The 12,748-nt window shown below is 41.6% G+C and overlaps 1 protein-coding gene across 2 annotated transcripts in view; it reads right to left on the minus strand.

Annotated features, from left to right (window-relative positions):
- Positions 1-12,748, minus strand: part of SUCLG2 (succinate-CoA ligase GDP-forming subunit beta) — a 332,149-nt gene that overhangs the window by 276,538 nt on the left and 42,863 nt on the right. For both annotated transcript variants that reach the window (XM_043587897.1, XM_043587896.1), the window contains exon 2: positions 2,885-3,026. In XM_043587897.1, the coding sequence (XP_043443832.1) occupies positions 2,885-3,026 (142 nt within the window). The remainder of the gene's footprint in view (positions 1-2,884; positions 3,027-12,748) is intronic.

Below are 12,748 nucleotides of genomic sequence, written 5' to 3' on the forward strand. Positions count from 1 at the left end.
TTCAAATTAAAATATGAAGTCTTAACACAGGATCAAGAAACTACTGATCACACGTCTCTTATCTGTCTATGAATGTGAATCACGACAGCGGTGAATTCCTTGGAATCATATGCTGCTGCTGCTGATGATGATAGTAACAAACTCTTATATAGCACTTACTATGTTAAGCATATTACCCTTTTCTGTAATTTTTCTCCATTAAAATATCCTAATTGTCGGGGCAGGCAGAAAAATGCATGTGTAGTCCAGCTTTTTAACCTTAACCTCAAATCTACTTAGTAAAACTTGTGCTATTGATTCTTGTCTACCTTGTAGCAACAATCAGGTAAACGCGGTGAAGTTTTTGCCAGATGCTTCTTGTTTTGCTCTCTCCAGCCAACCTCAGTGACTTTTATATTTACAATCAATTTGTTACTCTTTTAACTAACTAGAGTTGGTACCATCTCTTCTTCCAATACTATAAATATTCCCTCTGATCAAAACTGTCTATTATACAACAAAAGCCAGAGGAGAACCTCCTTCCTCCAAAACTCCTCCCTGAGTAAGAGAAGGATTACTCATTCATTCAGCAAATGAGAGGCTTGGACTTGTTCTCTAAATTCCCTTTTAGCTCTAAATAGGATCAGAGAAGCACTCCCATGGCCACACCACTTAAATGAATTATCACAGGTTTGCACAGGCCCAGGTACAGACACAGCTGGGTCATTCTCAATCCTTTAATCCAGTATGATTTTCCTAAAACCACTCCTCAAGAAACAAAATGGCTTTTTGAAAAGTTTATTTTAATTTTCTAAATTTTACTTTTATTTAAACTTGCTTTATTGTCTGTCTCTTTCCATGCTTTCACCCTGGGCCCAGCATATGAAGGGCACCTCGTTAATTCCTGAAGAGCAAAAATTCTGTCTTACAAACACGGTAGAGAATGCCCAACCATAAAGTGGCAGCTATATAAATGTTTATAAAACTAATCTGTGACTAAGAAGCCGCTTAGTTCAGTAAGCCAAAATCTCCACTGAAAATCTGAAAGGTAAGCCCTCCCTGCTATGCTATACCTAAGTGGGGAGGGAGTAGTAATCAGCTGGCTTCCAGAATTCCCTTAAGAAGAATCCTTGGACCTGGAATACTAGCATGTCAGCACATTTGCAGAAATAATGGGGAAAATGAAGACCAAAGACCGACTTGAACTTTACATTTCTTTGTTCTCATTATCCATTCCCCAAACCACAGGAGTATAAAACAAAAATGATCCTTTCATGTAAAAAGGTTGGAATACTAACCTTTACTGAGTCTATTCCCACACTGCACAGTGGAGCTCTCATCCTCGTGTAGGTCGAATCTTACCTTTTTTTTCACCATGAAAACCAATTTTTATAGTTTTTGAAAATGAAACCAATTTCCATTTCTTAAACTATAAGTCACTCTCAATTTCTACATTTAGCATCTGAAAATTACAAATTAATTTTCTTCTAGAATGTAAGTTTTAAAAAGAAAGAGGGCTTGCTTATCTTCCACAGCTGTATCCATGGTGCCTAATACATGTGGCTGACAATCAATAAATACTTGTTGAAGGAAAGAATAAACATACATTTCAACTGACATAACATAGAAAGGATCTGGCAAATAAGCATCTGGGGGAACTCTGTAAGGGAGACAAAAGAACAATTACTACCTGAAGTACCTCGCCACTTACTCTTAGAAGAGCATAGAAAATTGGGAAATTGAAATGTGGAGCCTGCTTCTATCTTGCACTCTCAAACTTGTTTGCTACGGCTGCCTGGCAAGGGCAGTTAGCAGATGCTCTATTCTTTCTGGTGGGAAACAATTGCTCTCCAAGCCTGAAGACAAAGAATACACATGTACATCCTTCTAGTGTCCAGATCTAGGCTGACTGACACCACAGCCACCAGCCCCACATGTTTATCAAGTATCTGAAATGTGGCTTGTGTGAAACGAAATGGGCTGGAATGTCAGATACAAACCAGATTTCTAAAGATGAGGACAAAAACTGGACGTACACTGTCCCATTGATAATTGTTTTACGTTAATTACATGTTGAAATGATAGCAGTTTGGACATATTGGGGTAAACAAAATATATTAATAAAACTAATTTCACCGATTTCTTGTTACTTTTCTTAATACAGAAAATTTTGGAATATTTACGTGGCTCACATTATATTTCTATTGGACAGTGCTAATCCAGACTGACAGTAAAAGAGTCTGTATGCTACCAGAAGGAATATGCGTGGAAAAACAGCAGGATCTGGTTCCTAATTTCACAATCTATAATTAGGGAGATTAGATTTTCTACCACAAACCAATGTATAGTCTCCCTTGAAGGCGCACACCAGCATTAGGAGATAACACATTAGCCTTAATAGATAATGAGGAAACTGAGGCACAAAAAGAAGGCACTTATACAAAGTTACAGAGCTGATAAATGGGAGGGCAAAACCCTGACCCAAACTCAGCATGTCCAAATGCATGTCCTTCCCCTTCTTCTCCTCCACTCAGAGAACTTTCCCTACTAGAAGCTTAAAAAGGATGCCAACCATCTTTCCTGCCTTACCCTGCTGTGGGTTTCTCTTTGATACTCTACACCCTTATTTCTCCCAGCCACTAACCCAAAGAAAAGAGAACTATGTGACAATATGGCTGAATATTTTGGAAAAATTACCAGAGTGACATCCCATATGCTGCTATCTCGTGAAGAAAAGAATCAAGGTTTCCTAATTGGGCTCTTTTGCCTTTGCGATTCAAAAGCTTTCCACTGTATCAGCACTGTTCATATAACCCACTACATAGAAATTTACCTACTGGGACACTGCTACCTGTGAGGTCACTAATTTGGGCAAGTGCATTTCACCTGTTGTGAATGAGCTTACTTAGTCTCTTAGCAGCCTCCAGAGCTTCGTTCGCACTGTCTGCTACAAAGAATCTTTGAACTTTCACTCCATTGTCAGACATCAGTTTCTTGCTCTGGTATTCCTGCAGGTTCAGCCATCTTCGGGGGGTTAACTGCACTGCCTAGAGAGATTGAGAGAGACAGAGGTAAGAACACTTACAAATAAGAAAAGTGACAGTCAACGTATGTAGCCAGTCTTATAGGTACCCACAAACAACAATCAGCAACACCTTTTTTTAAAAGGAAAAAAAAAACTCCTATATAAATTCTTCATGCTTGTTTTTCTAATCAAAAATGTTTAAGACAACCACACACACAAATGAATCCAGGTTTAAAGAAATGGTGAGAAGTGAATAGGGTCTATCATCTAGTTAACAAGAATGTACCGATATCAATTTCCTAATTTTGATATTGAACTAAAAAGACCTAAGATATCAACGTGAGGAGAAGAGGGGGAAGGGTATGTGGGACTGCTGCACTTTTTTTGCAGCTCCCTGAGTCTGTAAATATTTAAGAATAAACGAGACCATTTAAAAAAAAAGAATAAAAATTATTTTCTTAAGTTTATTTATTTGAGAGAGGAAGAGAGAGCATGCAAGAAGAAGCTGGAAGGGGCAGAGAGGGGGCGGGAGGAGAAAATCCAAATTAGGCACTGCACTGTCAGTGAAGAGCCCGACTCGGTGCTGGAACCCAGGAACCATGAGATCATGACACGAGCCAAAACCAGGAATTGGAGACTTAACCGCCTAAGCCACCCAGGTGGGCACCCCTTAAGAGTTACTTTTTAAAATGTTAAGAAATGCATTATAAAGGATATACCTCCCCCACATTCCCACCCCAAATAAAGTTCATAGCATTGTTTTAATAACTGTGTGCACATTGTTAATCACTAAGGTATCTCAGAAAATTTTCTTAACACTTTGAGGTTCAATGGACCACAGACTAATCCACTTCTTTGCCATAGTTTTTAATGGACTCTAGGTACAATCATTATGTGATGAAGAAGATTACCTCTTTCACAAACCAAATTTGAATACGGTAACCTGAAACAATTATCATAAATAAACTACTTCCTAAAAACTGCAACTCGTGTATTAAAGTAACTTTGCCTACGTATCATGCAGAAGTTTTTTCCAATGTGCGCTATCAATTACTTTTTAATCTGTGCTGAAAAAAAGTAATTAAGGAGCAGAATAACATGAACAAATAAATTCTCATTTTTTTCAGGAAGATCAACATCATTCCCTATTTTTAAAAGAAAAAAAAATGAATATACCTAGTTTAAGCTCATTTCCATCCATGAGTCCTGATGCAAAAAAAAAAAAAAACAAAACAAACAAACAAAAAACAAAAAAACCACTGTCCCAGGGTAGGTAAGACAACAATACCATTAATGCACAAACCGAAAAAGTCAATCATACAACAGGATCACAAGAGTGAAGGAAAATCACCTGTCATACTGCCTAGTGTCTTTTGTCAATGGCCTTGGTGGACGGCCAAAGCAGCATTACAAAGACCATAAACTAAGGTCCACAGGGCTTTACAACACGGAACCATTAGCTTTCAGGACCTCAAATGTGTTCTTAAAATGGCATTTTCTTCTGGAATCTCCAAGCTACAATGCACTCATGGAGCTCTTCTGGATAAGGGACATTCCAAAAGGCTCTAGAACCTTTCAACTAAGCTGAGTTTTACCCAAGGGCAGAGTATATCTTCAAATTGTTTGTATCTTTAAGAAGAATATGATGGTGCCTGGCATATGGAAGATAGTCAAGAATATCCGTACAATGGCCAAATGAGTAAGTCCTGCCTTTTGTTCAATTGTTCCCAGCTACAGGTAATTTTTCATTTCCACAAAGTGACTTTCTCTAAAAATAGAAAAGCAGAAGTCCTTCAGACCTGAAACAACCTAATTTGTACACACTCATAAAAAATTCAAATTTTGACATGATCTAGTTTAAAGATATCTTTCTGTTCCACTCTTCTGAATATTGGTAATGATGTTTTCAATGCTAAAGTTGTCTGCACTTCTTTAGAAATACGTAATACCAGAGTTTTAAAATAAATTGCCAGAGAAGTTATGGTCACATCATTTACTATATGATTTATTAGCTGTATATGATTTGTTAATCTTACTTCTGAATTTTAAGTCTTGATGAAACATTAGTAATTTGAAAAACACAAAATTTCACACATGAACATACACATTGACCTAACAGTCTTATTAACACATCACATAACGTACCAAAAGAATTCAAGTCTAAAACATTTAGTGAAGTCCCCTACTGAAAGAAAAGATTAAACATTAGATGTATACTATATTCTGGGACCACTTTTAAAAGGCAGATGGGGAAGGATCAATAGATTAAGTATATGTTGACATACCAACTTAAAGCCATTAACAGAAAAAGAAAAAAAGAAATACAATTTGTGAAGAACATTTGAGAGACACTAAAACTGCCACAAGTATGGTGTGGTCAATTCCTTTTCATTAGAACACTCACGGTATTAATTTTAGATATGTTAATGCAATCTGCTGCAAACTAATTGCAATTGATCGAGAGACCAGCTTCATAGACATATAATACATATTGACCATTTCTACATTGACTCAGATGAAAAAGCCTGCTTGAAGTCTGTTGCTCTTAAATTGAAAACCAACACAGTGAACACAGTTCTGAGCCACTGCAGATACCCAAGCTATCACTCCACAAAGCAATCATCTTATAGAATAATCGGCTACCTTTGTAAACCTAAGCTCAGAAGAGCAGGGTCCCTGACTGGGTCTAAAACTGCATGAACTCAGCTGCACTGACTAAGAATTTGTGGTACGTCTAGAGAGGAAAAGGTTAAATCCACCTCTGCATTTTCAGGAGGAAGAAAAAAGGAGAAGAGAAATTTACTAAGTAAGTGGATGGTGTAAAGTATGCTAGAAATATAATCAACTGCTGAATCATAAAAACAATAATAAGAATAGTTTCATCTTCTATTACGGAGCATTGGCCATGTGTAGGCAGTATACTAAGCACGCGTGTTATCTTATAGTCAAGGCAATCGTGAAAAATGAAGTAGTATTATTTCTCTGTCATCTGTTGTCACTGATGCAACCTTCCTTCTTCCAATACTTCCTTGCCTCAGATGAAGTTACGTACGGCCGTGTAAGATCGTTCATAAATACGAATGGTGTGTAACTCACCCGGACCAACATCTGATTGCCAACCCCTCTCCCCCTAAGTTCTCTCTGTCTTGACATGGGGAATGGGAATATTCATGCGGCAGCTAATCTATCAGCCAGGGGCCTCAAGGAAAACAGACACATTCCCAGGTCACTCACATAGAATGTGTCATGAAAAATAAACCTTTGTGGATTTTTAGCCACTGAGATTCTAGAGGTTACTTGTTACTGTTACGGAACCTAGCTTATCTCTACCATCCTGACTAAAAACCATCTTGAGGCACCTGGGTGGCTCAGTCAATTGGGTGGCCAACTTCAGCTCAGGTCATGATTTCACGATTCGTGAGCTCAAGCCCCCTATTGGGCTCACTGTTATCAGCGTGGATCCTGCTTCTGATCGTCTGTACGCCTTCCCCCGGCCCTCCCCTGCTCACACACACACTCTCTCTCTCTCTCTTGAAAGTTAACAAACAAAACCAACCAACCAAACAAACAAAAAAACATCTTACAAAATCAGGAAACCCAGGCTGAGGGTTAAGTCACTGGCCAAAGATGACAGGCAGCTGTGAAGCAACAAAACTTCTCTGATCAACAGCATCAATCTGCTGTGTAACACTGTTGGTCTCCCGTGTTTATATTCTGGTCTCGCATTCCCAGAGGCCCCTTGATGATAAAGACTGAGACCAGGATCAGTGACATTGTGTCCTTGTCTTCAGAAGGCCAGAGGTCTATTAGGAATGGACACACGCATGATGCGTGTGAGGACAAATGTGTCAGGCTTTGGGAGAGAAGGAGGTGGAGATGAGAGCAGAGGCTCACCTAAAGCACAGGCAGAAGCAGTTTATTTTAGCTCGTAGGAAGACTACCTGTTAAAACCTCAGACTAATCTCTTCTCGGGGAAGCCTTGAACTCCAGAACGTGAACGGTGGAGAGCAGTCTGAAGACCATGTGGCCCAGTAGGTTTCAACTGTTTCTGCCAGTTATTTGCCTGTTTGCCATCAGGTCAGTCCCCAGGCTCTTTGCCAGCTGGCTTCTGCCTAAATCTGAGACTGTGCTCAGAGACTGAAAAGTGAGAAGAAGACTTCAGGCTTTGTCTTCCTCTGAGTCAGGTGGCGACTCCAGCAGTGACTGCCGCTCTTCTGACGTTTCAGCCCCCGATCCCACCCCAGAAAGCCCTTGCTTCATAATTCCAGCTCACACTGTCTGCCCCACCAGGACTCCAGCACTGAAGGGCCGGCCCTGGACTCTGCTAACACCACCTCCTTCTACCCCTCAAGCTCCTACAAGATTCCTGCTGTTGCCAATCCCCGGGTGGCCTTCCCAGCCCTGCTTTGCCTTCCAAAAGTCCTAACGCCTTTGTTGGTACTTGGGTGGCCCCATTAAACCTATGAAACAACGTGGCCCTCCACAGAGGCTGAAGGTGCCGCTTCAAGGCACAGGAGTAGAAGGACAATGGCAGGGGCCCTCTTAGGAAGGGGGCTTTGGGGCCCTCCTCTGCAGCGGTTTCTCAGGAAATCATGTTTCACAGCCTGGGCTTCCAAAGGATGGAAGGACTAGGGGGGTCCAACCGCCTCATTTTACAATCAGGGACCTTGAGGCCTCTACAGGGGAGGTAACATGCCTAGGGATCCTCTAGGGGGACAGAAGCAGGTGGACAACTAGACTAATTCCAACGTTCTGTCCTTCTTTCATTCAGATTTTGGCAAACTGACCATATGAGGGACAGCACCACATCCTCAAAACAGCTAGGGTGGGTGGGCACCCGGGGTTAGTTCCGTCTGGGCTTGCATGCTGACCTTTCCATGGCTACCTTCCCTACCGTGTTTCTTGGCCAGAGCAAGCATTTCCAAGCTTAGGGAAAGTAGGAAATACAACTTAAAAGAAAAGCACGGCATAAAGATTTAAGGGCCTGTGGGAACAAGGGAGCAGAGGTAGACGAAAAAGAATGAAAAATGAGGGGAAAAGACAGAGAGAACCAAGAGATAAAAAGACAATGACTAAGCAGGCAAAAATTCACAAGAAAACTCAAAGCACAAAATTAGACAGCTACACAGAAAAAAATGACACGACCAAGAAATCATCCTTCGCCCCACGGTTTTAAAATTAGAGGTGCCAAGACTACTGAAATAGCAGCACAGGAGGAGAAAAATCAATAAAGGGAGTAAAGAAAATGTCATTGAGTGGGGCGCCCCCCAAAGGGAGGCTTGGTGAGCCACACCTGCCCACTGGCTCTCTGCACTCCCTCGGTCTTTCTGCAGCCTGACAATCCACGGCACTGCCTCACTCAGAAGGCAGAGGAGCAGAGTCTGGAGAGGAGCTGAAAATCCACTAGCAACCAGGGAAGTAGAAATTACAACAAAAACGAAGGTTTGGTGATGACACTGGTGAAGGTAGGCTAAAACCCGCCTCCCAGTACACGACACACCCACGCAAAGAGAACACCAGTGCAAGCACCTTCAAGACCAATGTGACGGCATTTATGAAAACTAGAACAACTACACCCTCTAAACTGGAAAGTCTCCTCCTTGGGTGCTTAATTCAGTGAAACATGAACTGGGGACATACAGTGCGATCTTCTGTGTACTGCTGTGCATAGTAAAGGGTAAAGTTGGAAGGTATCTAAATGCATACCAAACAGGAAATGGGCTGAATAAACCGCAATATATGAGCCATTCAAAATATCGGTGGCAACACAATTAGCACCCAGTATCCACGTGGTCCCCTACTTCTCAGTTCTTTTGCAGCTAGGGTGCCACAACTTTTAAGCAACCAGGCACAATCCTCCGGGACCCTTTTCCTTGGCTGCAAGGTCCTGGAGGCCCCAGGTGGAGAGGGTGGGGTCACAGGGTTGAAGCAGCCTGGATTACTGACTTACTGTACAGACCACTGCCTTGGCCTTGCAGTCACCTGACCCAAAGATGCATGAATGAGAAATAAACCTTTGATGTGTTTACCACTGAGATCTTGGGAATAACTTGTAATCGCCTCATCGAACTAGTCTAGACTGATAAGTATGAACGTCTTAACATTGATTGTTCTCCAAGGCACATTACTGAAAGAAAATAGCCAGTTTCTTTCAATATTTAAAGTAGAATAACATTTATATTTCCAACACGTGTGTCCACACACAACGCCACATTCTCTATCTTTTAAGAATGGATGTAGCTATGGGGCGCCTGGGTGGCTCAGTCGGTTAAGCGTCCAACTTCAGCTCAGGTCATGATCTCACAGTCTGTGAGCTCAAGCCCCATGTCCAGCTCTGTGCTGACAGCTCAGAGCCTGGAGCCTGCTTCAGATTCCGTGTCTCTCTCCCTCTCTCTGTCCCTCCCCCACTCATACTCCATCTCTCTCTCTCTCTCTCTCTCTCTCTCTCTCTCTCACAAATAAATAAGTTAAGAATGGATAAAGCTATACATACATACATGCATACAGAAAGCTCCAGATTAAGTTCACTAACTCAATGCCAGTAAACTTGGGAGGGCAGACCAGAAAGATGGTAATCAAAGGAAGATCTACCCTAGTCTATAATTTTTAAAACATTTTTATAGAAAAGCATTCATTTATTATTCGTGCAATGAAAATCAATCTCCTTAGAGACAACACTGAGGGGAAGAAATCAAACCCAGGCTTTAACCCAAAGGCATAGCCTTAAGTATCTATTAACTCGTCTGGGAAATGAGGCCTTGCACCCCTACTTTAGCTACCCAGAGTTCTCCAAATGCGGTGTGAAATCAAGGAGAGGGGGCCAAAGGCTCACATCCTCTGTTACGCAGAACTACCAACCCTAATATAAACTCCCACTGTGAGATAGGAAGAGGCTCTTAAACCTCATTTCAAGCTTTCAACAGCAATGACGACGGCAGAATACAAACAAGGAATTAGCTGTACACTCGGAGGAAAATACATTCCCCTCTCACTACACGCACGGCAAGGCAGGCAGATGCTCAGTGGGCTGTGGCAGGCCAAGAGTCGGAGTGTGCTGGTTATATTTTAGTTTCTGTCAGTGTTATTCTGTATGCAAATCGGGACCCATAAATCCACCTTAGTCACGTTACCTAGGAAATACGAGGCTTCAAATAAACGTGTTGATGCACACGAAAAGACAGATATAACTCAGTGCGTCTCAATATGGGTATCACAAAATAAAAGACCCGCTTGCTTAAAACAGGCTCTGATGAAGAAGTCACTTCACTATCACCCTGTATAAGGGACTGAGTGGAATCCTGTTTCTAAGAGGAAAATTGTAACAGCAGCAATAATAACAATAAAAATAAAAGTACTCTTCCTTTAACCCCTAATGTGATGATGTCAACTCCTCCGCCATAAAGACAACATGCTAAAAAAAAAAAAAAAAAAAAAAACCAGAGCCTATAGAAAAGAAAAACTAATGTCAGACGAGGAAGAAAGCGTAAGAATATGCATACCAACACTCTGCTACATTTCATTATATGTTCAGGCTAAAGTGTGGGGCATTCATTTGGAGTCACCTTTGGAAATACACCATCCCTTTTATCTAGAACTGGCATGTTCCTGACCCTTCTCCTCTTTGCACAAAGAAATGAATTAACCAATTAATTAGTACTCTACGGCTGAGCTCTTTGCTCTAGTAGGGGTACAGGGAGACCATGATCACTTACAAAATGGAGGAAACTAATCCATCCTCACAGGTTGCTTTGAGGATTACGTGGGTTAAAATGTGCAAATCAACTGGGATAGTGTGCCGCATATCACAAGTACTCAAAAGAATGTTCTGCTCTTATTACGAACGCAGAACTACAAAAGGGGAAAGAAAGTATAACAAGGAAATACTGAACAATCCCCAAACTAAAAACAGTAGGTGATCCCGTCAGTGATAAAGAGGTGCCCACAATGTCCTGCTCTTCGTTTTAAATGCATATGGGGAAGTATTTTTAAATTGTGATAGTGGAAGGGCACCTGGGTGGCTCAGTTGGTTAAGCACCGGACTTCTGCTCACATCATGATCTCACAGTGTGGGGGCCTGAGCCCCCGTGTCGGACTCTGAGCTGGCAGCTCAGAGCCTAGAGCCTGCTTCAGATTCTGTGTCTCCCTCTCTCTCTGCCCCTCCCCTACTTGCTCTCTCTCTCTCAAAAACAAATAAACATTCAAAAAAAATAAAAAAACAAAAAAATAAATTGTGATAGTGGAATCTCTACACTTAAATTACTCAACAGTCACAGAAAGAGAAAGGACAGTAATTTACAGTAAGAAAGACCAATTTCACATTCAGTGAGCAAATTAAAATGTGCCATGCTAAGTACATTGACTTTCTACCTCATTTGAGCCAGGGTACCCCCACCTCACAGAGGAGCAAATGTGAGGGTCAGAGAGATTAAGTAACTTATCTAAGGCTACTCAGCTGGGTGAATGAGTCGAGATTTGAATCCAAGTCTAAAAACCCCAAGAGCTTTCTATTATTCCAACGTGTTTTCTGTTTTTTTTGTTTGTTTTGGTCAGTTTCTGAATCCTATGTCAATAAAAAGGTCTTGGAAAGACCACAGACAAAAACCATACTGCCATTTGTGACTTAAATACACAGTTTCCCATTTAAAAGGAGGGCAGCTAAAGCAGCGGATAAACTGAGAACACTAACGAAGGTTGTGCGGTACCTGAAAGAATGTGCTCACGGGATGTACAGCTTCACCAGAGCAAAGGGCTAGAGAAGGAAAGTAAAGTTTACTGATGAAAAGGAAAAACAGCTGGGCCCTTCTTTACAAGAGATCAGACTAGGGTCAGAGGAGGAGCCCCAGGCCAATTGCGTTCCTCTGGCACTGTGTCTCTGACAATACCACACCAGTCCGTCTAAGGACCCCACAGAAGGGGTGGGGGGTGGGGGTCAGCATCTGTTCAAAAAATTAAAGAATCTGTCCTACCAGAAAAGAAATTAAAGTTCACCTTTCAGACTATCCAGAAGTTGGATCACAGCAGGTTTCTATTTTAGAATTAATTCTTCCCGGGGTACCCCAACAAAATCTCGTATTTTTAACCAAACCAAATACTAGCTAACACGGAACAGTGCCATGAAGTTATAGAAGCGATACTATACACTTGGAGAGCATTACCTCATGTAAAACTCGCAACAACCCTACAAGGAAGAAACTGACAGAAGCCCATTTTACAGATGAACAAATGAAGGCTGAGAGTAGCTAAGTGTTGCTAAGACTAACAGCGATGGTGAGGGGCTGGGCCATACTTCAAATGCAGGTGTGCCTGACTCCACATCCACTCTTCAGTGAAACAGTAACAGGGAATTCTGCCCCCCCCCCCCACCCCGTCCACAAAAGTGGGTCCTGAGCAGTGACTGGGGCAGGAGGAGAAACAGGAGGCCCTGTATAGATTTCACCGCAGGAAGGTACAAAGCTGTCCTGAAAATGAGGTTGGAAAGAAGAATGGGAAGCTCTGAATGAGAGAAAGATTTGTGGATGAGATGAGTTGCACTAAGTCAAAAGAATTAAGATTCTCAAAGATACTGCCTCCTTTTTATCCTAGGTTCAGCGGAAAAGCAGCATTTTTTTTTTCAAGGAGCAAAGAAATGTAAAACTCTTTGTAGTCAGGACAAATGCCCAAAGGAAGTTTCGTTCCCTAACTCCACTGCTCTGCCAGCAGCAAAAAAGAAGGAGAGGGGGGAAAATACAACACTGATAAACATTA

This window comes from Prionailurus bengalensis, chromosome A2 (assembly GCF_016509475.1).
Source record: "Prionailurus bengalensis isolate Pbe53 chromosome A2, Fcat_Pben_1.1_paternal_pri, whole genome shotgun sequence".
Taxonomy (NCBI): domain Eukaryota; kingdom Metazoa; phylum Chordata; class Mammalia; order Carnivora; family Felidae; genus Prionailurus; species Prionailurus bengalensis.